The sequence below is a fragment of the Castor canadensis genome, chromosome 7 (assembly GCF_047511655.1).
Source record: "Castor canadensis chromosome 7, mCasCan1.hap1v2, whole genome shotgun sequence".
In the NCBI taxonomy this organism is placed as follows: domain Eukaryota; kingdom Metazoa; phylum Chordata; class Mammalia; order Rodentia; family Castoridae; genus Castor; species Castor canadensis.
Window position 1 is genome coordinate 156768474 of NC_133392.1, and position 26723 is coordinate 156795196.

The window sequence follows — 26723 nt, forward strand, 5'->3', positions numbered from 1 at the left end:
GTGGTTTAGGTGCTAGGAATGTAGCTTAGTGGTAGAGCGATTGCCTACCCTGTATGATGTCCTGGGTTCCATTACCATCATTACAGGAAGGAAAGAAGGGAGGGAGGGAGGGAGGAAAGAAAGCGGGGGAGGAAAGGAGCAAGAGAAGCAGGTGAATCTCAAGAGCCAGGTCTGTAAATGGTGGCGCTCTGGGAAGAGAAAGATGTTCCGAACACAACTCCCCATTTATGACTACGTCACTCTGGCAACAATGCTGACCTCCTGGGCTTGGGTTCATCTGAACTGGGGTAATACTGAGACCCTGCTCTTCACAATGACCGAGCTAGAAAAAGATTCTAGAACTCAGATGTCACTGCCACTGCTGGTTAGCATGTCTTGGGTTATCTAATCAAATCTGAAGAGTCTGATTCCTGCCCCACCCCTCACAGCCAGCTCTTGTTCTGTCCCTGCTCCAGGTACAGCCTCAGGGGTCAGTGGTGTCCCTGGGAAGGAAGACAAATCTTGTGAGTGCCTCTATTGTTTGTTTTCTTTCTCATGCAAGGGATTGAACTCAAGGCCTGGAACTTGCTAGGCAGGCGCTCTACCACTTGAGGAAGGCAGACACTCTGTTGGGTCTTGCTATGTAGCCCAGGCTGACTCATGATCCCCCTGCCTCTGCCTTCCAGTGCTGGTATTACAGGCATGGGTACCACACCCAGGTTTTTTTTTTTTTTTGAGGAGATCATGAGATTACAGGATGGGGATGGAAGGCATTTATGTTTTTTCACTCAGGTCTGGTTTTAAGGCATTTATCAGAAAGAGCCTCCCGTTGCCCAGAGGGGAGCAAACCTGCCTCTCCCTGCCACTCTGCTGCCCCATTGGCCATCATCCCAGGAGGGAAAGCAGGCAGGCAAAAGGGTGGAGTGTGGGCACTGGGAGGAGCACCAAGGAGAGCATTGGAGGTGAGTTGCCCCGGCTGGGCACAGATCCGGGCGGCTGGTGGTGGGTGTCCAGGGAGGAGTCAATGGACACTGTTCCAAAAAAGCGGAGAGCATTGCTTCTCAAACTTTACCAGTCAGCCTGAGCATCGGATAAGATGCAGATTTAGTTGGTCTGGGGTGGTACTCAAGAGTTTTTGGGTTTTGTGCTGGTGATGGAACCTGACAAACACTAACAAGAGCTCCATTGCTGAGCTACGTCCCCAGCCATGATCCGGTGTTTCTGAAGCTCCTGGGTGATGTGCCGCTGACCCCAAGACCTGAGACCCGCAAAGCCTGGAGAGCACTCCTCCTCTAGGGCCCTTGGGGTGAGGGCTGCTGCTCCTGTGGGGTGGCTGCCAGGGGTACTTGCATGGTTGGCTGGCCCCTGGAGAGCTGCCGGTATCCACAGCACCTTCTCCCGGGGTCCCAGGTGGGTCCTGAAGATGGCTTATCTGGCCTTGGTGTCTGGGGTATGGCTGGATCCCTAAGTGTGCTGGTAAAAGTTCAATGAGAGGTTGGGAGGGGTTGAATTTATAGTGGTTCCTTCTCTGTGGGGTGCACCCACCATGGCTGATTTCAGGATTTCAAACTACCAGAGAGAAAAATGTGTGCTCCAGGAGAACTGCATTGCTAGAGTAGACTCTTCCTGACTTGACAGGGCTCTGCCCTGCTGTGCCTTTGAGTTTCCAGATGTTCTTACAAAGTGATTCTCATCTAGACTTGTGAGTTCTGTCAGAGGCGTTCCCCTTCCTCCCAAGGGCAGCTTGCATCTCTTTGCAAAGGTTTGTCACTATTTCTGACCTCTGAATGTGTGTGTATATTGCACTCCCTTTTGAATCAGTTATAACATCCACTTTAGCACGTTTATTTCTAGTTAGTGTGAGTCAGTTGGGTGCATGTCTTCAATCCCAGCTACTTGGGAGGTGGAGGCAGAGAGCTCAAGGTCATGGGGAAACATCTCAAACAAAATTCAAAGGACGGTTGGGGGCTGGAGGTGTGGCTCAAACAGTAGAGTGCCCTCTTTGCAAACATGAATCCCTGAGTTCAAATCCCAGTCACACACAAAAGAACTGGGGTGGCTCACACCTGTAATCCTAGCTACTCAGGAGGCAGAGATCAGGAGTATCTCAGTTCAAGGCCAGTCTGAGCAAATAGTTCCCAAGACCCTATCTCAAAAATACCCAGCACAAAACATGGCTGGTGGAGTGGCTCAAGTGGTAGAGCAACTGCCTGGCAAGCGTGAGGTCCTGAGTTCAAACACCCAGTACCACTGGAAAAAAAAATAAAAGTGATGAAGTTTAAAAACAGAGGTGTCTGCCTAGGGCAACATTTGCTACAGAAAAGTCACTGGTGATGCCTTGGTTTTCACGCTGCCTGCCTATGACTCCCAGGAACGCAATCTTTCTGCCCACTGTACTCTCTGATAGGCGAGGTCAAATTCTGTTCTTGGTAAAAGAAAATAGGATCAGATTACACAGCAAGTATGCCAGGGTGTGACCCGCAGCTCCCTGACTGAGGGACATTTGTCAGAAGCGTAGCCCGAGCACAAATGACCTCCTGGATCACCCCTTCTCTCCTCCTCTCCACTCATAGTACACACCTGGGTTCTGATGGCCAGGTGGCCATCCTGGGCAGGGTGTGGCAGGCAGAGGGAGACACCCCATGTGGACACTGGACTCCTGAGGTCCTGTGTCAACTCCTCTCCCTCTCCAGACAAGGAGCTGCTGGCATGACACCAGAACACAGTTGGACAGTGAATCACTGGAACCCTGTTAATGACTCCTGCCTTATCCTAACCTGGGATGGGACAGGACAGCCTCTGCCTCCCCTTGGGCCCCTCCCACCCCCACCCTCCCTTCAAGCTTGTAGAAGGTCTGCCCCGCCTTGGTAACCAAGAATGGCATGCCCTCCAGGCATAGCCAGGCGTCTCTACTATGATGTAATACGCACGTTGCTAGAGAACCTGACCGTCTGCCAAATGGCACCAAAAAATAATGGCTTAAGGGGAAAGGGCTGGTGCAGAGCACCTGAACCCTATGCGATTGTTTAATCTGAACAAAAACAAAAACAATTACAGTTTCAATAAAAATACCAGCCCTGTCCTAGCTCCTCAGGAGCCAAAGATGAGGAGGATCAAGTTTCGAAGCCAGCCTGGGCAAATAGTTCAAGAGACCCTATCTCAAAAAACCCATTACAAAAATAGGGCTGGTGGTGTGGCTCAAGGTATAGACCCTGAGTTCAAACCCCAGTACTGCCAAAAAAAAAAAAAAAAAAAAAAAAAAGCAACCCTGGTAAAACTCCACTGGCATCTCTGCCCAGCAGCCTGGAGCCATATTGCTTCTTTCTCCTTTTTTTTTTTTTTTTTTTTGTGGGGGGGTGGCAAGGGAGAGTTGGGATTAGGGTGTGAACTCAGGGTTTCACCCTTGCAAAGCAGGCGCTCTACTTCTTGAGCCACACCTCCAGTCCATTTTGCTCTAATCATTTTGGAGATGGGGTCTTGTGAACTATTTGCCTGGACTGGCCCTAAGAATAGTCCTCCCGATTTCAGCCTCCCGAGTAGCTAGGATTGCAGCACACATTGTTTCACTTCAAGCTTTTCTTTTCTTTACAATGCTGGGACAAGCCTGGGCCTCAGGCATGCTGGGCTCCACTCTGCTCCTGAGCTCCTCAGTGGGTCTTTCACTTTTTCCTGTTGCATGGGATTGAACCTAGGATCTAGGGCTTGCTAGGCAGGTTGCTACCACTTGAGTCACATCCCCAGCCCTTTTCACTTTTTTTTCCAATAGGATCTCACGAACTTTTGGCCCAAGCCAGAATTCTCTGCCTTCTGAGTAACTAGAATTACAGGCTTGAACCACAGTACCCAGCTTGCTTTTTTTATTCCTTTGGTTTTTTTGACAGTACTGGGGTTTGAACTCAGGGCCTCAAGCTTGTCAGGCAGGTGCTCTACTTTATTCTGTTCTTGAGACAGGGTTTCACCAATACATTTGCTCAGGCTGGCCTCGAATTCTCAGTCCTCCTGCTTCTACCTCCCAAGTAACTGGAATTACAGGCATGCACCACCATGCCCAGCCTGTCTCTCAAACTCTCAATGCTTTCCCTCTGCTCCTAGGACAAAGAACAAGTACCGTAACATGGCTACAGATACTAAGGATAGTCTGTTCTGCCTACCTCACTACCTGCCTTCTCCCACTGCTCTGCTGTGTGCTCTTCTACCACTCTAATCTTGCAATTTCTTAATGGCACCACACACTGACCACAGGGCCTTGACACATGCTGCTCCTTCTAGACCACAGCTCTCTCCATCAGCTCTTATCCCAGCTCAAGTTCAGATTTCGAGTCTTCGCTGCCCAGCTCCCCACCATGCCACACACCCTAAGAGCCGTTTTGATAGCTGTAAATTCATCAGTGTACTTATAGGCCTAAATCTGTTTCCCAACTAGAGGCTGAGCCCCAGGAGGCCAGCACTATTTTTGTACCCTGTTACATCTCCCCTCTGGTACAGTTGTAGGCTGAGTAAATAAAAATATAATATAAATAAATATAAATATACGCCAAAATGAAAGTCATCCGTAATCTCACGTTCCAGACGTTTTCAGATCCTAACTTCCTAAAATTGTGTGCTAACATTAGTACTTTTATTTTGTGTTAGTAGAGTGATTCTGGAATTGAATCTGAGACACAAATCCTCATTCCAGAATTCTTGGCCAAGTATTTCCCCTCATTTAAAAGCAACCTAAAAAGCCGGGCACAGTGCAACATGCTGTAATCCCAACTCTTGGAAGGTGAGGCAGGGTTACGAGTTGGAGGCCAGCCTGGAGTACAAATCGACTTCCAGGCCAACCTGGGCTACTTAGTGAGACCTGTTTCCACAAAAATAAAAATTAAATTAAAATAAAAGCAGTTGGGCACTGGTGGCTTACACCTGTAATCCTAGCTACTCAGGAGGCAGACGTCAGGAGGATCACAAGTTCAAAGCCAGCCCAAGCAAATAGTTCAAGACCCTATCTCAAAAACACCCATCACAAAAAAGAGCTGCTGGAGTGGCTCAAGGCGTAGGCCCTGAGTTCAAGCCCCAGTACCGCAAAAATACATTTAACATAAAATGAGAAGCTGGAGATGACCCTAGACTTGGCTCTTGGGGTCATTTCCCCATAAAGCAAGCTGTACAGTGGAAGGAGATCGTCAGAGGAGGCCCTGCCAACTCCCAGGCACCCCACCCCAGACTCCCTTCTTTAAAACTGATTTGTTTGCTCTTACCAGAGGCAGCTCCAAAGCCAGGTCAATTCCTTGGAAATACACCTTGTGCTGCTCTCACAGCCTGTTATCTGCAATTAGCCTGAAAGTCCAGGGTTATCATTGTGTTCAATATTGTTTGAAACCCCAAAGTGAAGATAGGCTCGATGGCAGGCTCCCTTACCCACCCCCAAGGCTGGGGTGGGTGACACTCAGCAGGCAGGGCTCTGCCATTGCCACCGACCCCCAGTCCACCCGCAGTGGGGAAGCCCAGGTGAAAAGACTCCAGGTGCTGTGCCCCCAAGAGTGGCCACTGTCACCTTCCAGCCCTGGGACCTGCAAGCCTCGGCCGGGACTGACTGCAGGGGAGGTGGGGGGTGGGGAGTCTCTAAAAGTGCCCTGCGGCAAGGAGCCTGGTCGCTGCCCATAGGAGCAAAAGGCTCTGGGCAAGGCCAAGGGGAACCCGGGCAGCTGCCCAGCCAGCGCCCAAAGCGCGGGGATGGGACAGGTGACCCGCGCCGCCCCGCGCCGCCCCGCGCCGCCCCGCACCGCGCTCCTGGGCGTTGGTGACGCGGGCTGAGCCTGCGGTATGGTGCTGGTCAGCCCCGTGCCTGACCACCCGTCCCGCCTTGATTGGGAAAATCGAGGCAAGGCTGGGAGAGTCTGCCTCCACCAAGGAGCTCCCAGCTGCCACATCGGAAGATGGGAGCCAGGAAGGCTGTGTTGGCCTCTGCTCTTGACAGGGGTGAGGATGGTGACCTTGGCTATTTCTTTTTGTTTGCACAACCTGCATCCTTCTCTCCCTTTTCTCCTTTCCCCAGCCAAAGTGCACTTTCTTGGTTCTTCCTTTGGCGATGCAGGATTTTGAGCTCAGGGCCGCGCCCTGGCTAGACAGGTTCTCCACCACATGAACTACACCACCAGCCTCCAAAGTGCACTTTCTTTGGAGAATTTTTCAAAGTCTTTGAGATAATTGGAAACATATCATGGCTAAGTTGGAGACCATTGTGTGAGGGCTGTGACAGAAAAACAGAGAGAGAGAGGGAGAGAGAGCAAAATGAGTGAAAGGAAATGCCCAGATCTCCATAGGGACATCAACACACAGGCACAGCTGTCATCTTTCCCGGGTTTGTTTCAGGTGCCAGGAACAGGCCCGAGGACCACAGTGACCTCCCAGTGGCTGTGTGGCGGTGACTGAGAAGGGAGTAAGGACTGATTGAACTGGATAATAAAACAGGGAGCAGGTCCCCTAGAGACAAAAACCTGCAGGCCCTGAGGACTTTGCTCTGGATTTTGGCCACTTGACCTGGCATTCCCCCATGGCCACTGAATACGTGCCAAACACAAGGGCTGGCTGTGGCCTGGCTGTGAGTTAGATGAACCCAGGCCAGCAGCTGGGACTTCCTTTCCCTACATTGCCGATCAAACTGTGGCTTCCTAATAACTATGAATGCACAGAAAATTCTATCTCCAGACTACTCAGAGTTCCTTAAAAAGGAAAATAATAAACTCTCCCTAAAAAGTGACACATGGGGCTGGGGTGTAGCCCAGCAGTAGAGCACATCTTAACACGTGTGAGACCCTGGTTTCCATCCCTAGCGCACAAAAAAATGCAAATACCCCCAAAACAAAACAACTACGTAAAAAGCAAGTGTTCACAGTTGCTTGGGCAAAAACTGACTTCCCACTGCAGAGACTGGTTGCAGGCTTCCTGGCAGGGACCCCATCTGTCGTCTCCTATTTCCTGGGGTAGTAGAGGGTGGGTGACAGCTGTTGTTTTCCATGTGTTCCTGACAGAAATAACCCTTCCCGACACTGAGCGTGAGCCTGACTGGTGGACACTCAAGCAAGTGAGGAAATCCTGCAGACTGTCCCTCTCGGGATGATACTAAGCCTGCCATCCCAGGGCAGGCACTAGCCGGGCCAGACCCCAGACATTTCACTTAAAAGCAGAAGTGAAAGGAAGGCCAGCCTCCAGGGGCCCTGAAAGGGTTATTCTAACTTAGAGTGGCTATAAAAATGCAATTGGCTGAGAGCTGGCACGGCCAAAGTGCAGCCTTTGGTCCTTTCTCTGTGCAGAGTGTCTGTGACTTCAAGGAGGCAAGTGAGCAGCACACTGTCCTTCCAGAACCACGATGGAGGAGCCAGCTCAGCAGAGGAAAGGGGTGAGTGTGCACAGCAGCAGCAGGTCCTGCTCAGGTGGTCCTGAGGAGTCACTGGTGCTTCTGATGTCACAAGACTACTCTGGGATGGGGAGGACCATCCGAGGCCACTGCCCTTTGAGAATCATTCTACTGGAATAGCTGTTAAAAAAAAAAAGTACCTCTAGCAAAATCAGAGTCTCAGAGGATTAATGTTCTTCCTTCCTTTCTTTCTTTTTTTGGGGGAAAGAGGGTAGGACTGGGATTTGAATTCAGGGCTCTGCACTCTACTACTTGCTCTGGTCATTTTTGGACATAAGGTCTCATGAACTATTTGCCCATGATGGTCTTGAACCTCAATCCTCCTGATCTCAGCCTCCAAAGTAGCTAGGATGACAGGACTGAGCCACCATACTGGCAAATTCCCTGTTTCTTACTAGTAAGAATTGTAGATATTGAGATTCCAAAACCAAATGTGCTGGTTACAAAAATCCTTACATGCTGATGGTGACAGGTTTTTTGTTTTATTGTTGTTGTTTTGAGGCAGAGTCTCGCCTCTGTAGTCCAGTTTGGCTTTTAATTTACAATCTTCCTGCCTCAGCCTCCCTAGTGCTGGGATTGCAGGTGTGCACATCATTTGGGATTTTTTTTAGCTTTGTTTTGATTTTAGTTTCAGAGCATTAAATATTTCAGCAAGTAGCATAGTGAAAATAAGCTGAGCTCCAAAAAGGTTTTGCTAGATTTGTTTTTTTTTTTTGGGAGGGTGGAGGGGGACTAGGGTTTGAACTCAGGGCTTCACACTTGCAAAGCAGGTGCTCTACCACTTGAGCCACACCTGCAGTCCATTTTGCTCTGGTTATTTTGGAGATGAGGGTCTCATGAACTATTTGGCCAGGCTGGCCTCAAATCTTCATCCTCCTGATCTCAGTCTCCCCTCCCAAGTGGCTAGGATTATGTCTGTGAGCCACTGGTGCCGGGCTAGGTTTGATTTTGTTTTTAAAGACAAAAACTTTTTGTGGGACCCTCCCCCAATATAATTGCTGTGTGACAGCAGTCCCTTGACTGCAGAAAATGCACAGTGACAGAAAGGTGGATTTAGTATCACTTTGAAAGAAGCTACACTTTATTCCTCCCAGGAGTGTCTGCTTATGCATGTGTGGAGTGGAGAGGAATAGTATTCAGTTGTGCAAAGTATTACTGTTTCTTCAGACATGGACGGGAGATACCTGCTGTGGCAGGTTGCCAGCCTGCTCTGTAGCAGAGAGTAGGAGCGGGTTGGGAGATAGAAACACATGCCATTATCATCAGCTCCGTTCTATCCTAGCTGTGGAATTCCACAAGTTATTCAAGTCCTTTATGCCTTAGTCTTCTTGTGTAAAATGGGAGTGCTAACCTCTCCACCTTGTGGGTTCCAGAAGGATTAAATTAGATAATTCAGGGCTGGGGGTGTGGTTCAAGTGGTAGAACGCCTGCTCTGCCTAGCAGGTACAGGCCCTGAGTTCAAATCCCAGACCCACCAAAAAAATAGTACATACAGTAAAAATAAGTGAGAGAATGCTTGTAAGGTGTCTGGCACCCTGTAATTCTCCTGTAAATGTTATTACCTTGCTTACCCTTGAGAGCATGGGAACCTCGGCACTATTGATATTTGCTGGGACTGTCAGTTGCAGGACATTTAGCGGTATCCCTGGCCTCTGTCCACCATATGCCCATAGCACCTTTCTCCAGGTGTGACAAGCAAGTGTCCTCAGAGGGCAGAGTCAATCCTGCCTCACCCTCATTGGGAATCTACTTTAGATTTTTTCTTTTTTAGATTTACTCATGGTCTTTACTGGGATTACTTTGTTTGGACTTTCCAACATGGAAAGTGTTGGACAAATTAAGTATTGTCACCTCCTTGATAGAAAAGGAGCTGAGGTAAAGAGGGGAGGCATAGGTGTTTGGGGTCAGGGAGTCCTGGGTTCTCTGTGCCTGCTGTCCAAAGAGAAAAGCAAGGAATGGAAGTACCCCACATGGCACACTCTGAAAATGAGCAAGACTGTGAAAGGAAACACCCCAAACGGCCATGTGCAAAAGGCAGGGGCTGATCACAGCTGCCTGTCCCTCAGCTTTCCTGAGGACTCCTCCCAGTCAGGGGAGAGGGGTTTTAGGAGAAAGGGGGAAGGCAGAGGCTACAGAGGTCTCCTGCTCTGAGGGGAAAGCCACCAGGCAGCCTGTGCGACCCGGTTCTCTGTCCCTCAATGTCTCTGTGGGGCACTGGCTTCAGTGGCCTTTGCTTTTCTCATATGTAAAAAGACCAGTATCTGCCTCATCAAGGAATTTCTGCCAGGGAACAAAGACCCCTAACCTGAAAAAATTAACAGCCGGGGGCCCGTGGCTCATGCCTGTAATCCTAGCTACTCAGGAGGCAGCTATCAGGAGAATCGTGGTTTGAAGCCAGCCCAGGCAAATAGTTCCACAAGACCCTGTCTCAAAAAACCCTTCACAAAAATAGGGCTGGTGAAGTGGCTGAAGGTGAAAGCCCTGAGTTCAAGCCCCTGGTACTGCAAAAAAAGAAAGAAAAACTAACAATAAAAAGGAGTAGAAAAAAATACATTTTATAACTACTAAGAATTGTAGATCACACCTGTAATCCTAGCTACTTGGGAGGTTGAGATAGAGAGGATTGCAGTTCAAGGCCAACCCAAACCAAATAGTTTGAAAGACCCCCATTTCTAAAATAACAGAACAAAATGACTGGAGGTGTGGCTCGAGAGGTAGAGCACCTGTTTTGCAAGTGTGAAGCCCTGAGTTCAAACCTGGTCCCCACCAAAAAAAAAAAAAAAACAAAGGCTGAGGGGGTGGAATATATACATACATATTATATATTTATATATTATAGATTTTTTTTTTTTTTTGCAGTACTGGGGTTTGAACTCAGGGCCTACACCTTGAGCCACTCCACCAGCCCTTTTTTGTGATGGGTGTTTTGGAAATAGGGTATCCGAAACTGTTTGCCCGGGCTGGCTTCGAACTTTGATCCCCCTGATTTCTCCTCCTGAGTAGCTAGGATTACAAGCATGAGCCACTGGCACCTGGCAAGAAAATACATATATTTTGTAGAGTGTCTCCACCACCCTCTGCACTCTCAGGGTCCTTACTGGTACTCATTTGCATTCACTGACTATTAATTAACCCACCCAAGTGTGACACCCACACTATCCCCTGCAGCAGGTGTGCTTGGGAGGCAGTTCGGCCAGGGCATCCTTCCCAGCCTCCTGGAAACACATCCAGCACAGGGCCAGCCCCAAGGGTAGAGATTACACTGGAGCCTCAAGATGCTCCCGGAATTACAGAGAAAGCTGGTTACTGAGGGGTGTGAGGGTCTGCGTTCACTGAAGGTTGGCTCAGAGGCATGGCCTCCAAGAAGAGCCTCCCTCCTGCTGAGTTACATCCCTAGCCCCCAATCCCCCCCACACACAGAGGGGAGACAAAGTGTAGGTCCCCTTTCTTTCACGTGCCTTCGATTGAGACTGTAGCTCATGCTACACAATTGCAACCATTTAGAGTATACAGTTTGTCACTCTTGATGAAGGACATCCTGGCTGATGTTTGGCAAGCTGGATGGACCCGCAGGACATTATGCTACATGAAGTAGGCCAGGCCCTGAAAGACACGAGCTGCATTCTCTCACTTAGATGTAGACGTGTGGGAGGAGCAGAACAGAGCAGGGTTGCCAGGGGCTGGGGGGAGAGCACTGGGCAATGTTGGTCGCAGGCACAGTTTCAGAAATGCAGGATGAGTGCGTGTCTGTCATGTCATACATGGCAACATGGCGGCTAGAGTTAATAGTACCTTGTGTATTTGGAATTTGCTAGAAAAGTGGATTTTAAATGTCATCGCCACCCACACAAATAATAGTGTGATGACTGTATTAGCTTGATTATAGTAATCATTTTGAAATGTGTATGCAGGGAAAAACATTGCTTTCTACACTTGATGCTCCCTTGCCAGGCACCAGTGGCTCACGCCTATAATCCTAGCTACTCAGGAGGCAGAGATCAGCAGGATCACGGTTCAAAGCCAGTCCAGGCAAATAGTTCAAGAGACTCTATCTCGAAAAAACCTATCACTAAAAAAGGGCTGGCCAGTAGCTCAAAGTGCAGGCCCTGAGTTCAAATCCCAGTATTGCAAAAGAAAATGCTCCCAGAGAAGGTGGCTTGCAAGGTTGTCTCCTCTTCTACTCCTGGCCGAGACTAGTCTCCTTCACTACTCAGCTGGTGCCTGAACTTGTTATTGCTTCCCAGTTCCAAGAGGGAAAAGGGACACAGTTTGGAGGCAATCACTGGTTAGAGACCCCCCCCAACGCCGCGTGGAACGTGGCCTAATCTGCTCCACTCCCCGTGGGAGGACCATTTCTTGACTAAGAAAGCCGTCACTCGTCAGTGAAGGAACATTCAGGGGGTGATATTTTCATTTGCTTGTTTCTGGCATTCACCATAAGGCAGGAATGCTTGTCCTAAAAAACAGGATCTGTGAGGGCTAATGGACCCCTTGGGGGGCATCACTCTGCGATGTTGACAGAAATGTCTATTGCAAACATGGGGCTCCTGACAGAGACCCTTCTAGAACTTTCCCTAAATCAAGATCTGGGCTTGCTTAAAGAGACAGAGATCAGTATGAGAAGGGGATCAGGAACTAGTGAAAAGGTCAGTTAGAGATGAATCAACTTGGGATGTAACACACTTGTGCATGGGAGCAGTGCTAGGAATCTCTCTGTATAGCTGTCCTTATCTCAACTGCAAAAAACGCTTTCTCTTTCTTATTATGCTTATGTCTTCTCTTCAACAAAATTAGAGATAAGGGCAGAACAGATTCTGCCTGGAAGCGAGGGGGGTGGGGGGAGAAATGACCCAAACAATGTATGCACATATGAATAAATGAATTTAAAAAATCTGGACTTGGAAACATGTCTGGTTATGGTGTCATCTACATTTTCTATCTTAGCCTCTGTGTTTTCTTTCCTCTAAGAACTTTTTCCCCTGTTGTTTTTTTCCCTTGTTCTCTGCACAGCCACTTCTCAGATTCTAGGCTCTTCCTCTTAACCCCTTTGTGATAGAAGGCTGGCAGAAGGGCGTCTTGCTTGAGTGGACACCTAGTGGGGGGAGAGGGCTGAAGAAATTCCTTTTGTGTGGCAGCACTGGAGGCCTCCTTGGTTTGCCAGGCAACACCTGACCTCATGGACTGTCACATTCTTTGGGATATCTACAACCTGATAAAACGTCAAGGGAAAGTTTCAGAAAGCTTAAGGGAGGCCTTCTCCAGTTGGGTGGGCATAGGCAGTTCTCCTTGCCCCACAGAAGGACTACAGCTGACTAGATTAAAAGGGCCTACCTAGACAGCTTTCGGATGGCTTTTGGATATTTCAGTTGACCTTTTAAAAACTCATTGCAAAAGAAATTTCCACTTGTAAGATGGTCCTCCACTCAGGACAAGGTTGTGCGCTGAGAAATCCATTGTACGTTGAACTGTCCCAAGTTTCCATAACTGGAGTTTAAGAACAAAAGCCCCAAATCCAAGAATTCCCAACAGAGAAGGCTCAGCCACAATCCTGATGGACCAATTAAAGAGACAAGTAGTGCTGAGGTAAGAGAAAGGAGAATTCATCAAGGAGGCAATGTTGGGAGGCACAGATGAAGAGGCCCAAGGCTTGGGGTACCACCATGAGCTTCAGGTTCAAACAGGAAGAATTAGAGCCAGGGACAAATACATAATCGAATGGTCTTAATTGAAGGTGTGGTCAAGTGGTTCCTATCTCAGGATTGACCAGGAGAGGTCTCCTTATGGTAGGAAAGTCACTGCTACCTGAGGGTAGATTTGACTCTTGTCACAAGATGTTTGTCATCCCAGAATCTCAGGTGACTGAATGACAAAACGGCACAGAGCAAAGCAGATGGAGGCAGGGATGACAAGTTTTTCTCCTGCTTTTGGTTAACTTGTGGTCTCAAGTGAGGAATCAGTGCTTTCTAGAAAAAGCAGTTTCTAAGCACCTGTTATATTTCTGCTACATTTGTCTAGTTTTCATGTTAAATTGACAAATCTGTATGCCAAATATGTGTTAGTTCTTTCTCCAATAAAGCTGGAAAAAAAATTTTAAATATACAGTTTGGTGTATATTCACAGAGCTGTGCAACCATCACCATAATCAATTTTAGACATTTCCATCATCTCTAAGAGGCCCTGTGCTACTTCTCATCTCCCCCCAATCTCTACTCGCTGCCCTTGGCCGGAGGAGACCACTCATCCACTTCTGTCTGTGGGTTTTCACGTGTAGGGCATTTCATGTAAACAGAATCAGTCACTAAGTGGGGTTTTGTGACAGGCTTCTTTGCTTAGAGTAATGTTTTCAAGTCCCTCCACTTCCTCTTGTATATCAGCACTTCGTTTCTTTTTCTGACCAAATACTATTCCACTGTGTGTGTGCACACACATTTTTATTTGTCTAGCTGTCAGTCAGTGTCCATGTGGGTCTCTTCCACTTGGTGGTTGAAGTGCTGTGGTCAAGTGCTTGTGTGGACATATGGTTTCAGTTTTCTTGAGTTTAAACCTAGGAGTGGAATCCCTGGGTCACACCATCACTGCCACACTTCTCCAAGGTGGCTGTACCACCTGACGCTCCCACCAGTGTAAGAGGGCTCCAGTCTCCTCCCCACCCTTGCCAGCATCCTTACCAGGCCTCTTGAGCCTAAGCACCCTAGAGGCTCCCTGGCTGAGGTTTCGATTTGCATTTCCTGCTGGGATATTGAGTCCTTTGATTTTACTTCCCATACTGTCCTCAAAGCTGGTACAGCCACCACCCCTTTACCCAAGCCCCCACCTGCTGACAGCTGCCCTCTGCAGTAACCTTCTGTCAATCTCCCCACTTCTGTTCCACACCCAGTAGTTGGAGTGATTTTTCAGAAGGTCAAATCCTTCCACCAGCTGGGATGCAGAGCCCAGGAAGTGAAAGCCCCCTCTGTTCTGTGGCCTTGGCCCAGCTTGCCTTCCTGTCCCAAGCCCTGTTCCAGGTGCAAGGTTCTGAGCTCCTTCCTACACCTTTGCACGAGCAAAGAACACCTTGTTCACCCCCTCTCCCCACTTTTCTAGGTCTCAGCTTAAATGTAACTTCCTGGAGCCTCTTCTTAACCACTCCTGTGGTTTTTTTTTCATGGTATAGATTACAGTTAGATTTTTTTTTCTTTTATTATTTATATGTGCATACAAGGCTTGGGTCATTTCTTACAGTTAGATTTTAATTATTACATTATATGCAGCTTTATTTTTCGGTGGTACTGGAGTTCAAACTCAGGACCTTGTGCTTGCTAAACAGATGCTCTATTACTTGAGCCATACCTCCAGCCCTTTTGCTCTGATTATTTGGAGATGGGGGTCTTGTTTTTTTGCCCGGGCCAGCCTGGACCGTGATCCTCCTATTTTAGGCTTCACATCGTAGCTGGAATGATAAGCAAAAACTAGCAAGCCCAGCCCTTGGTTGAGATGGGGTCTTGCTAACTCCCCTCAACCCCCCAGACTGACCTCAAACTGCCTTCCTCCTGATCTCAGCCTCCCAACTAGCTACAGTTACAGGTGTGAGCGACCAGCACCCCAGTTTATTTTGTAGCTTTTGAGTGTCTGTCTCCACATTGAACAGTGTTTTGCTCACCAGCCTACAGCATGGTGCCTGGGACACAGTCAGGGCTGTCAATACAAACATTCAATGAACAAAAGGCAGGTGGGCCAGCACCATGAGTGAGTGTCCTTCCTTTTCCATGGGGGTGGGCCGTGATTCCTGCCAGTCCACAGACTGTGTCTGTGGGGATGAGAAGAAACTGGAAACTTACAGCTTCACAGGCTGAGGCTCTTCTGTACTTACCAGAAACTTCCTGCTCAGCTGGCCATTTGTTAATTCACTAATGATTAAGAAGAATGTTGCAGTCAAATGAGACTTGTGGGGTGTGAGTGTGTATGTGTGCGTGTACTGTCTTTGTTTTGTTTTAGAAGGCATGAGGTCAGTGGTTTAAACAGGGATAGTATACTTTAAATGGATGAGGCAGATGGTTGGACAAGGGCCAAGCCCACTAGACTTGCGTTTTTGTTCTTTTTAAAAACAGTTGTTAGCTGGGTACCAGTGGCTCATGCCTATAATCCTAGCTACTTGGGAAGCTGAGATTGGGAGGCCAGCCTAGGCAAATAGTTCTCAAAAACAACCAGAACAAAATGGACTGGAGATGTAACTCAAGCTCAAAGCCCTGAGTTCAAATTCCAGTCCCACTCCCGCCCCCCACAAAAAAAGTTTCTGGGCTGGAGATGTGGCTCAAGTGGTAGAACTCAAGGCTCTGAGTTCAAACCCCAGTACCATCAAAAAAGAAAAAGAAAAAAGAGAAAAAACCTTTTATGATCTCTTTATTAAGATATCAGATATATGAAATGTGTGTGTGTTACACAACTTGATGCTTTGGTACTTTTTGAATGATTTCTGCAATCGAGTCAGTAAACACGTCCATCAGATCTACGTGGCTAGCACTGGGTATGGGTGTGGGTAGCATGTGGTGATTTTGCCCTTGACCTCCTAGAGGTGAGGTGAACTCCATCCTCTCTTGACCCTCGAGGCAGAGAAGGCCTGTTGTCCTTGTGTGCAGCCTCCACCCACCACTCAAGGGATCCTCCTTAGATTCACAGGCGTCAGAAACTGAAGATGTAGAGCATCAAACAGGAGCGTGTGTCCCCTGTGAAAGGGGAACCTCGATGGAGTCTTCCCATGGTCTCCACCAAGGCCCATCCCAGCTGCAGGTTCGGCTCATTGTCCTCACCTCTGCTTTGGGAGGGAGTGTTGTTATCCCGGAGTAGAGAGGAGGATGCCCACGGGGCAGATATTGAATTAAGCTAGGAAGTTGCAGGGGACAAATTTGAAATGAGACCACGGATTCTAAGATCAAAACTCTCCCCATGTATGCTTTTCTTCTGTCTTCATTCCTTTACAAATGAATCCCTCTTGTCATTAAGAACTGTCTGAAGTGAGCCTTGAGTCTCTTCACATGTGGGAGGTGACACTGTCACTAGAGTGCTGTGTTCGGGAGGCCCCAGAAATCTGTATTTAAACATTTTCCACTGTGGCTTCTACCTGTTAGAACAATAACCCAGGGACCCAGGGAAATTAGTTTCTCGTCTCTGTCTTTAATCTTGAGGGCCAGTGTGTATTTGAGACAGAGCCTCAGCACATTGGCAAGTGCAGCCCCATAGCAAGAAGGTGCCAGGAGCAACTCCAAGGTTAAATGGGGTGCTGCTTTCAGTCTCTTGACCTGGTGGCTCTCTAGTCCTGGGGTCCATGAGGAATGCCTGGAGACATTCAGGTCCTCCCAGCTGGGGAGGGGGTGCCCTTGGCATCTAAAAGCAGAAATCAGGGATTCTGTGAACATCCCACAATGCACAGCACAGCCCCTCACAACAAGGAATCATCAGATCCCAAAAGCCAACAGTGCGGCCATGAGCTGACTGCAGGGGCATCTGTCTGCCATCCCAGCTACTCCAGAGGCTGAGGGAAGAGGTTTGCCTGGGCTCCAGAGTTCAGAGCTAGCCTGGGCAGGGAGGCCCCATCTGAAAACAACAACAAATAAACTGCACCTGGGAAAGCCCATTCTCACCCTGGAAAGAGAACGGAGTAAGTCTGGAAATGTGAAGTAACTGTGTGACCACAGAGCTTCACACGTGGATGACATCTCTGATGGAGATGGGGTCTGATCCGAGGCCCAACACCCCAGGGCTGCTCCCCAACCTGTACCCTGTCTCTCTCACAGAGGCTGACCCTTGTGCTTGCACTGGCTACCCTGATAGCTGCCTTTGGCTCGTCCTTCCAGTATGGCTACAATGTGTCTGCTGTCAACTCACCGTCAGAGGTAGGTCACTGTGACCAGCAAAATGCAACTCCTGAGAGAACAGAGAGGAGCTTGGGAATGGCCTGAGCCCCTCAGCATATGCAGTGGGCCCTGGAGGGACAGGAGAGAAGCCCTCCGAACACACAGCACAGACCAAAGGGACAGGAGGCACAGGCCAGGCCATGACCAGGTCCCCAGCCCTCTCTTCTCATGAATGCTAGGAAGGCAGGCCCACTGGACCTCGATGGGTTGACCCCTTGGCCCTCAGACCTGCTCTGAGCTGGCAGGGTCTGATGTCTGATGGAAGTGGCCATCAAAGACACAGGCAGTTGGCCTTCCTTTTCCATGGGTACCCTGGCCAACTTGCTGGTCATGAAATTGTCCTAACCCCCTCCCCCACTTGATATTGCTGTTGTTTATGCACGATGTCCTATTGGGTCGCCTGACAACTTCTGTCATTCTTCCTGCAAAACCAGATCAGATGATTCTGTTGTTCTGTGTCCTCTGTCCCCCAGCTCATGAAGCAATTTTACAATGACACCTACAATAACAGAACAGGAGAACTCATGGACAACTTCGTCTTGACCTTGTTGTGGTCTGTGACAGTGTCCATGTTCCCCTTTGGAGGCTTTGTGGGATCCCTCCTGGTTGGCCCGCTGGTGAATAAATTCGGCAGGTAAGGGGAAGGGAGATTTCAGTCCCCTGAAGTTGATAGGCCTCATTTGTGGTCACAGCTATAGGCCAAAAGCTGACTTCCTTATTGTGAGATGAAGTTGATAACCACTGTGGTTATTTATTTATTATTCATTTCCGTATGGTGGTCACACAAAGAAGAGCAAACAGAGACAAGGTCTGGGAACCCAGACAAGGTCTTAGGAATGGCTGGGGATCCCAGGGGCCATGGAAAGAACAGGCAGGCCAAGACCCAGGACTCACTTGAGTGGATGAGCGAATGGATGAAGGAATCCTTAAGCCCTATTAACTGCTGTCTGGTCCTCTGCAGAAAAGGGGCCTTGCTGTTCAACAACATATTTTCCATTGTGCCCGCCATCTTAATGGGATGCAGCAAGGTGGCCAAGTCATTTGAGCTTATCATCATTTCCAGGCTCTTGGTGGGCATATGTGCAGGTAAGCCCCACTGCCATCTTGCCATGCTTATCTGAAATCCTCAAGAGGGAGGGAGAACCGGCCCCAGGGAACGAACCCACCTACCGCCTCTGCTGCATACCGATTCACACAGTCCCTAAAGAAGCACATGAGGCCCTGCAGTGTCCTGGGTGGACACTGGCAGACCTCCACCCCACCACCATGATGCCTGGGCTTTTTCTTTGCAGTGACAGGGATTTAATCCAGGGCCTCACACATGCAAGACAAGCCTCTACCACTGAGCCCCAACCCAACCCACGAAAGCTGTTCTGTGAAAGACAGACACAAAATCCTTTGTTCCGAAGGGCCCTTCCAACTCAGTCCTTTATCTCAATAAGGTGGTGGTGACATGTTTGGTGAGCAGAATTTTTTGTTTTGTTTTTTGGCAGTACTGGAGTCTGGACTCAGGGCCTTGCGCTTCTAGGCAAGCACTCTGTCACTTGAGCCACACCTCTCCAGCTCTTTGTTTTTGAGACAGGGTCTCACTATGTAGGCAAGGCTGCCATCAAACTCATGATCCTTCTGCCTTAGCCTCCCAAGTGCTGGGATTATAGGTGCACACACTGTGCCTGGCACCATTTGTTTTTAAATAGAGTAGACAAGTGTTGTATGTAGTAAGGACAAGAATGTCTCTTGAAACTTTTCAGTTACTTGCGTGCGTATGGAAGAACCGGGTTGCAATGTCTGATTTATTTCTGCAATTTTCACTGTGAGTTGTGGTCATAAAAGTTTGAGAAACACTCCAGCATATGAATCTATCAGAAAGGCATTAATAACAGCAACCTTGCAACTTTCATAAGCCACGGTAGGTTTGCATAGGTCCTCCTGGGCTCTGTTTCACTTATTCCTACCTGCAGAGGCACTTGCCCGAGGTCACTCATTTAACAAACCGCGAAGGGTTTGCAAAGCCTACCTACTGCCTCCCAAACCCAGGCTACACCTGCTGTGGCTGTTGTTTTTGTTTGTTTGATTGGTTGGTTTAGGTTTTTTTGGTTTTGTTTTTTTACCATACTGGGGTTTGAACTCAGGGCCTGCACCTTAAGCCACTCCACTAGCCCTTTTTTGTATTAGGTTTTTTGAGATAGGGTCTCTCAAGCTATTTTCCCAGGCTGGCTTTGAACCACAGCCCTCCTGATCTCTGCCTCCAGAGTAGGTAGGATTATAGGTGTGAGCCATCCTCCCCTGGCTTCATCGGGTTTTTTGAAATGGGGTCTCACGATGTAGCCCAGGCCACATCCAGCTAAAAGCTTTCTCTTATTTTCAGTACTGAGGATTGAACCCAGAATCTTGTGCACCCTAGGCAAAATCTCTACCACTTAAGCTTCACCACCAGCTGTGGCAGCTTTAAAAAGCTCTCCCTACAAGCTTTGAACAAGAGGAGACATGAGACAGCCACGCTTGTGGCTTCCCAAGTTGGCATCTGTAAGAGGCAGTGTTTCCCAGCCACAGATCAGAGGAAGCATTAAGGTGCAAACTCGGGGTCCTACAAGTGCAGGCTGGCACCACACGTGCCTCCTGCTCACGGTCCCAGTGTGGCCCGGGACCTTGCCTTTTCTCTTTCCAAATGGGTTTTTTTGAGATAGGGTCTTGCCAACTATTTGCCCAGACTGGTTTCAAACCTTGATCCTCCTGATTTCTGCCTCTGGAGTGGCTAGGATTACAGATGTGAGCCACCAGCACCCAGTGGCCCAGTCCCTTTTCCATTAACCACAAACTATCCTGAATTGGTCTTGATAAAAATATTAAGCTCCAATTACAAATCACAGTTAAGAATCCCAACCTATGCTGGGTGTGGAGGTACACTAATCCAGTACTCAGGAGACTGAGGCAGAAGGATCTCGAACTTGAGGCTAGCCTGGACTAAGCAAAGAAACTTTATGCTTACATAAGCAATACTTTTAGTCAGTGTTTCTCAGACTTTTCAGGCTCAAGACTCCTTTGCACTCTTAAAATTATTGAGCCCCCCCATATAATTAATATAAGCTAATAAAAATGTAATAGTTATAACAATAAAAAGTATTGAGGGCCCCAAAGTGCTTTTGCTCATGTGGTTACAATAAAAAAAATTAAAAAGCTATATTCTAAGACAAAAGAATTAGTGAGAAAAGTGGCATTGTTTTACATTTTTGCAAATCTCTTTAATGTTAGATTCTCAAACTTGCTCCTGTGTCCAGTTGGCTGTGACATCACATGGCAGGTAGTTTCTGGAAAATTCCACTGTATGCTCATGGGAGAATAAGAATGAAAACAGCAGCCAAGAACCTGTGGCTCATGCCTGTAATCCTAGCTACTCCAGAGGTAGAAATCAGGAGGATCACAGTTCGAAGCCAGCCTGGGCAAATAGTTTGCAAGACCCTATCTCAAAAACAACCTATCACAGAAAAGGACTGGTGGAGTGGCTCAAAGTCAAGGCCCTGAGTGCAAGCCCCAGTACTGCAAAAAAAAAAAAAAGAAAAAGAAAAAAAAGAGAGAGAGAGAATGAAAAGGGCAAGTAACATCTCAGGATTGCTATGAAAATAGTTTTGATCTCAGAGACTCCCTGAGAGGAGGGCAGGGACCCCAGGTCCTCAGGTCACAGTTGGAGAATACCAGCTGATGCCCACTGCATTTGTCCTGCTTCTCATTTGTCCTTTGAATGTTAGGAAAGTGCATGACCAAGCCACGTGTCACCTAGACATGCAAAAAGCCCCTGTTCATGTGACCGTGCTCACTGGGAAAGTGAAGCCAACAGCCCCCTGACAGCAGGTACAGAGGTAGCTGCTCCTTGGACTCCAGGATGCTCGCAGTCCACTGATTTGTTATTTGTCAGCTTCTTGGCAAGGAGACTGATGACTGGCCCTGGCTTAAAGGAACTCAAACTTTATAAGCCTCTCACTCTGGCTCTAGTGTCTCCCCAGCACAGGCTGCTGTGTCATATTCAAGACAAGGTACAGGTCACTTTCCACCAGAAAGAAATGATCTCCTTTCCTCAGACCTCCTGAAAGTGGATGCTTCATTTATTTCCTTAACCAAATTGAGAAGCATGTAACATGAAGAAACGGCCACCAAGCCCTACTGCTGAGCGCTGAGAACCAAGCCAGTACTTTGAGGGCCTCGAAGGAAGGGCTTTCCCTTGGTCCCCAGTCCGTGCACTGAGTCTTCAGGGTGTTGATTGCCCCAAAACATGCTAAAGGCTGTTTTAAAGACTGCCCCCTTTGCTCTGAAAATGGGAAAGAATTAATATCTGTGAACTGTCTCCCGAAATATTAAGCAAAGATGTCCTTGGGCAGAATTTCAAGACAGGGAAACTTGCCCTTCAGGATGTCCTGTCACGTAGCCAGCGACTCTGACCTCTACCCGTCCCAGGTCTGTTTCCTAGGGATCTCCCCGTTAGTCCCCCAGATCCTTCTCAGTCTCCACTTGAGCCAGGACACTGGGATCATGACAAACCCTTTGGCTTCCTTCAGGATCCCTATCTTCTTGTTCTTTCAGAAGAACTAGATGAGATGATGTGTGAAAAACACTTTATCGCCTACAAAATTAAAGTCCTATTATTAAGGGGTCAGACATCATCTGATGAGAAAACATACAAGCTTAAATCGTGGGGATTCAGAAGTGGTCCAGGCATCACACAAATCCCAGAAATGAAGATTATTCTACAAATATATACTGAGATGTTTAATGCTTATGGACGAATAATTCGTGCTTAAATGCTTATGAAGGCCTCTGCCTCGGTTTATTATGCTACCTGTTGTTCCCAGAAGATGAGCTGGTGACAGAGGTCCTGGGCCTTTTAGTATCAGATTCTCCCGAGTCGCAGGAGAAAATAGTAGCTAACCACACTGGGTGTCTTTCTTCCTGTGTCCCCAGGTGACATAATTTGGGAAGCAAGTGCTCCTGGTCTGGAGCTTCTCTGCTCTGGCTTTCCTCAAAGTTTGAGGACCTGAAAATGAACAGAGGTTTTTGCAGCCAGGCACCGATGGCTCAAACCTGTAATCCCAGCTACTCAGGAGGCAGAGTAGCCAGCCCAGACAAATAGATCATGAGACCCTCTCTCAAAAACCCATCACACACACACAAATACTGGTGGAAGAGTGGCTCAAGTGGTAAAGAACCTGCCTTACAAGCGTAAGGCTCTGAGTTCAAACCCCAATGCCACCACAAAACAAAAAAGAGGTGTTTGCTTTCCCTATTGTTATTTGAGGAAATTCTGCCCAGATACTATGGTTGCTAAGGAAAGGGTCTTCAGGAACTCAACTCATCCCTGCCAGACTGACTTTTCCTAATTACATTTTGATTTGAATCCTCCTCCCAGGTGTCTCTTCCAACGTGGTTCCTATGTACCTAGGGGAACTGTCTCCTAAAAATCTGAGGGGGGCTCTTGGGGTGATACCCCAGCTCTTCATCACCATTGGCATCCTTGTGGCCCAAGTGTTCGGGCTTCGTAATCTCCTGGCAAATGATGAAGGTGAGTCCAGGACGGTGCCTGACCCAGCCAGTTCCTGCACTGTGTGCTCCCCAGGACGGGAGGTTTCCAGTAGGGTGGCTGTCCTTGGGGCCCCAGTTCCGCCTTGAGTTCACAATGCTGGTGAGCCAGCACATGGTGACAGATTCTCCTTAGGAGATGGCAAGGTAGCTCTGGGGTAAGCGGGAAGGGCCAGCTTCTCATGGCTGTCCATACAGGGGCCTGGGCACAGCAGTGACAGCCACCAACAGGCTGTGCTTAGGACTTCCTGGCAGTGTTCCAGGCCTCCCAGCAGCACTGTGGCCTGGGACTCTGATCATCCCATTTCAGAAAGGGTCAGGGCCACTCTCTTCCCGTGGGGAAGGTAGGGAGAACATCCCAGACTCTGACTCTACCCTCTGCCCTCACTGAGCAATGGGACAGAAAGAACCTGGCATGGAGCAGAGGGGCAGAGGAGCAGGTGCAGGGCCTTGGGCTGGGGTGGACAGGAGGCCTGTGTGACAGCAGTCGCCTTGCTTGCAGGCTGGCCAGTCCTGCTGGGTCTGACCGGGATCCCCGCAGCACTGCAGCTCCTTCTCCTGCCCTTCTTCCCCGAGAGCCCCCGCTACCTGCTGATTCAGAAGGGAGACGAACAAGCAGCCAGAGATGGTAAGGTCCACCCGTGCAGGTGGTGGCTCCCGCCCTGCCCGCGGCAGCTCCAGGCCGATGCTCTGAGCCCATCCTGCCCTCAGCCCTGCAGAAGCTGCGTGGCTGGGACGACGTGGACGAGGAGATAGTGGAGATCCGCCAGGAGGACGAGGAGGAGAAGAGCGAGGGCTTCGTCTCTGTGTGGAAGCTGTTCCAGCTGCGCACCCTGCGCTGGCAACTCATCTCCATCATTGTTCTCATGGGCGGCCAGCAGCTGTCGGGAGTGAACGCGGTATGGGGGTGGCCCCGAGGCTCGGGAGCAGATGGCACTGTCCAGGCTGCAGCCCCGAGGGGCCCAGCTGTCCATACCCCTCCCAGCCCCTGACTTTGTCTTCCAGATCTACTACTATGCAGACGAGATCTACCTCAGTGCTGGGGTCAAGAGCCAAGATGTCCAGTACGTGACAGTTGGCACGGGGGCTGTCAACGTGTTCATGACCATCGTTACTGTGAGTGTCCAGGGAGCTGAGGCCTCACCGGCCACCAAGGACAGAGGGACATCTAGGGAAGTGGGGAAGGTTCCAACCTTCATGGCCTGAGTCCAGTAGGGAGCAGCCCATGGGCCCCCAAAAGTGGAGGCCCATCCCACTCTAAAAACTCCCAACATGCCAGATGGCTCTGCTCTGGCCTCTTACATCTGGGGCTGCTGAAGTGTCCAGGGCCGCAGCATACAGGAGTGGAGGGGACATCTCCATGGGGCATCTCGGTGGCCCTGCAAGCACCTGCTGCTCATGGCCCGTTGCCTGGATGGTACCTCAATGATTTTCAGTCACCGGATAGGAGCCTGGCCTCCATGCACAGTCTCCTGGGTGCATCCTGTTATCTGGTTTCCTGTGTCATGGTGGGCTCAGGTTTAAAACAGGCCAGGCCACAGGGGGCTAATCGAGTAGTTCAAGTGGTAGAGCGCCTGCCTAGCAAGTGCAAGGCCCAGAGTTCAAACCCCAGTACACCAAAAACAAAACAAATAAAAGCAGGCCACAATGTTTTTTGTTTTGTTTTGTTTTTTTCGTGGTACTGGGGTTTGAACTCAGGGCCGACACTTTGAGCCACTCCACCAAGCCCCTTTTCGTGTTTGGTTTTTTTCAAGATAGGGTCTCATGAACTGTCTGCCCCAGCTGGCTTCGAACCGCAATCCTCCTGATCTCTGCCTCCTGAGTAGCTAGGATTACAGACGAGCCACTGGTGCCTGCCTTCAGGCTACCATGTTAACAAGCCATTGACGTGGGGTCTCATCCAAGGGTGGACTCTGCCCACCCAAGGGCATGTGGCTGTGTGCGTGAGAATGCAACTGTGTGCATACACGTGGGTGGACACACAGCTCCACTCCAGCCCCTTGGAAGGTGGTGTGAGGGACAGAGAGGGCTTTCTGGTTCGGACAGCCTAAGCCATGCTGCAGCTGGCCTGGCTCCTGAGCCTCCCCTCCGTCTCTCCCAGGTGTTCGTGGTGGAGTTTTGGGGACGACGGCTTCTGCTCATCCTCGGCTTCTCCACCTGCCTCACAGCCTGCATCGTGCTGACAGTTGCACTGGCACTACAGGTAAAGAAGGGCACGGGCTGTGCTGGCTGCCCCCTCCGCCCCCACTCTGGGCTCTCACTATAGTGAGAGGACAAGGCAGCAAAATGAATCCATCTAACAAATCCAGCTGTCAGAGATCTGGGGACCATGTGTTCATGTCACAGCCCCCTCTCGGCTGACTTTATAGAGCTGATCAAGATGGCTCCTGCAACAGCCAGGTGCCATCCCCTGCCCCTGGGCAGTGCGGCTGCCCCCGTGGGGAACCAAGGCTCCTGAAGGTCCCCGTCCCAGCTGGTCTTGGCATTGCCAGGTGCTAACCACCTGCCTTCCCCACAGGACACAATCTCCTGGATGCCTTACATCAGCATCACCTGCGTCATTGTCTACGTCATAGGACATGCCCTCGGGCCCAGTAAGTGCTCCCAGGCTGGTCTCATGGTTTCAGTTCCCTGGAAACAACGCAGTTGTCGCACAGGGGCTGGGGGAGCATCATTAGGCCTGTAGGTCAAAAACCTGTGCGACTGGCAGAAGAAGTCTTATAAGGGAGTGCTGGCCACTTGCACAGGTTGTCATCCATTATGTGTGGCATCCTTGTGAGCTGCCGCACAAACCCCCCTGTCCCCCCAACCCAGACAAGGTGTCCAAGGTGCCAGCACACCAGGAGCTCAAGGACCCTTTGTGGCTTGCTCTGCCTGCAGGGAAGACAGCTTCCCTTACCTTCCCTCCCTCCTTCCTCAGGTCCCATCCCCGCTCTGCTCATCACTGAGATCTTCCTGCAGTCCTCCCGGCCAGCCGCCTTCATGGTGGGTGGCAGTGTCCACTGGCTCTCCAACTTCACCGTGGGCCTGATCTTTCCGTTCATTCAAGTGAGTGCAACCGGGCCCTGATGTCACCCAAATCCCCAAACCAAGAGGCAGGAGCCTTCTAGAACACACCCCTGTCCACATAGCCTCACTTGTTGGTGCTTCATCCCACAGCTTGGCCTCGGCCCCTACAGCTTCATCATTTTTGCCGTCATTTGTCTCCTCACCACTGCCTACATCTTCCTGGTGGTCCCCGAGACCAAGGCCAAGACATTTATAGAGATCAATCGGATTTTCGCCAAGAAGAACAAGGTGTCGGAAGTGCACCCAGAAAAGGAGGAGCTGAAAGACCTCCCACAAACCATTTTGCAGCAGTAATTACATTAGGGGAGAGGTGCCTGTTCCACGGGTCTACATGGAGCTTCTTCCTGGGACTGGTTGTGTCCTCTAGTTGTCTGTGACATCAGAAATGAGACAAGCCTGACGTGGAATGCAAACCTCATCACCCACTTCTGTGCTGGACACCCAGCTGTCTCTCTTCAGAGTGGCCAGTTGCCAGCTCTGAATCATGTGGACAGCCATCCCTTACCCTGCTGAGTTAGCCACTGAGCGGCTCCTGGTGATACAGTTTTTCTAACAGAAACAGTTTCTGTGGGGCCAGATGGGAGGCATCAGATTTGGCCCGTGAAACTGACTCTTCTCTGTGGCCCCCACAGGCGAGGGGTCGCGGGTGTTTGCTCACAGCTGAATTCATCCTCTCATCCAAGCCTGCTCTAGAAACACCTGTCTTAGGACACGTGGTATCAGAAATGATGACATTGAAAAAGCTGGGGAATGGTAGCACAAACATTAACTGAATCTGAATTATTAATCTTTAATTATAGTCCTAGTGGGAAATGGAA

General features: G+C 49.4%; 1 protein-coding gene across 3 annotated transcripts; it reads left to right on the forward strand.

Moving 5' to 3' along the window:
• Positions 1–5921: 5921 nt before the first annotated feature.
• On the forward strand, positions 5922–26723 carry Slc2a5 (solute carrier family 2 member 5). 3 transcript variants are annotated; one of them, XM_074081429.1, is made up of 13 exons: positions 5922–5940; positions 7275–7360; positions 17149–17247; positions 17742–17902; positions 18230–18354; positions 22667–22819; positions 23339–23464; positions 23548–23735; positions 23842–23952; positions 24938–25039; positions 25355–25430; positions 25757–25884; positions 25996–26723. In XM_074081429.1, the coding sequence occupies exons 2-13, from the start codon at positions 7331–7333 to the stop codon at positions 26197–26199; spliced, it is 1503 nt and encodes a 500-aa protein (XP_073937530.1). In that variant the 5' UTR covers positions 5922–5940; positions 7275–7330; the 3' UTR covers positions 26200–26723. The 3 variants fall into 3 exon arrangements, with proteins under 3 accessions (XP_073937530.1, XP_073937529.1, XP_020013088.2); XM_074081428.1 differs by lacking the exon at positions 5922–5940 and adding an exon at positions 7027–7045; XM_020157499.2 differs by lacking the exon at positions 5922–5940 and having other exon boundaries at positions 7083–7360.

Excerpts from the sequence above, each read along its gene's own strand:
- Slc2a5 (XM_074081429.1), top strand. The coding sequence starts at position 7,331 with ATGGAGGAGCCAGCTCAGCAGAGGAAAGGG. Across the intron at positions 17,903-18,229 it reads CTGGTGAATAAATTCGGCAG|AAAAGGGGCCTTGCTGTTCA; the intron begins GTAAGGGGAAGG and ends GGTCCTCTGCAG. Across the intron at positions 22,820-23,338 it reads TCTCCTGGCAAATGATGAAG|GCTGGCCAGTCCTGCTGGGT; the intron begins GTGAGTCCAGGA and ends CCTTGCTTGCAG.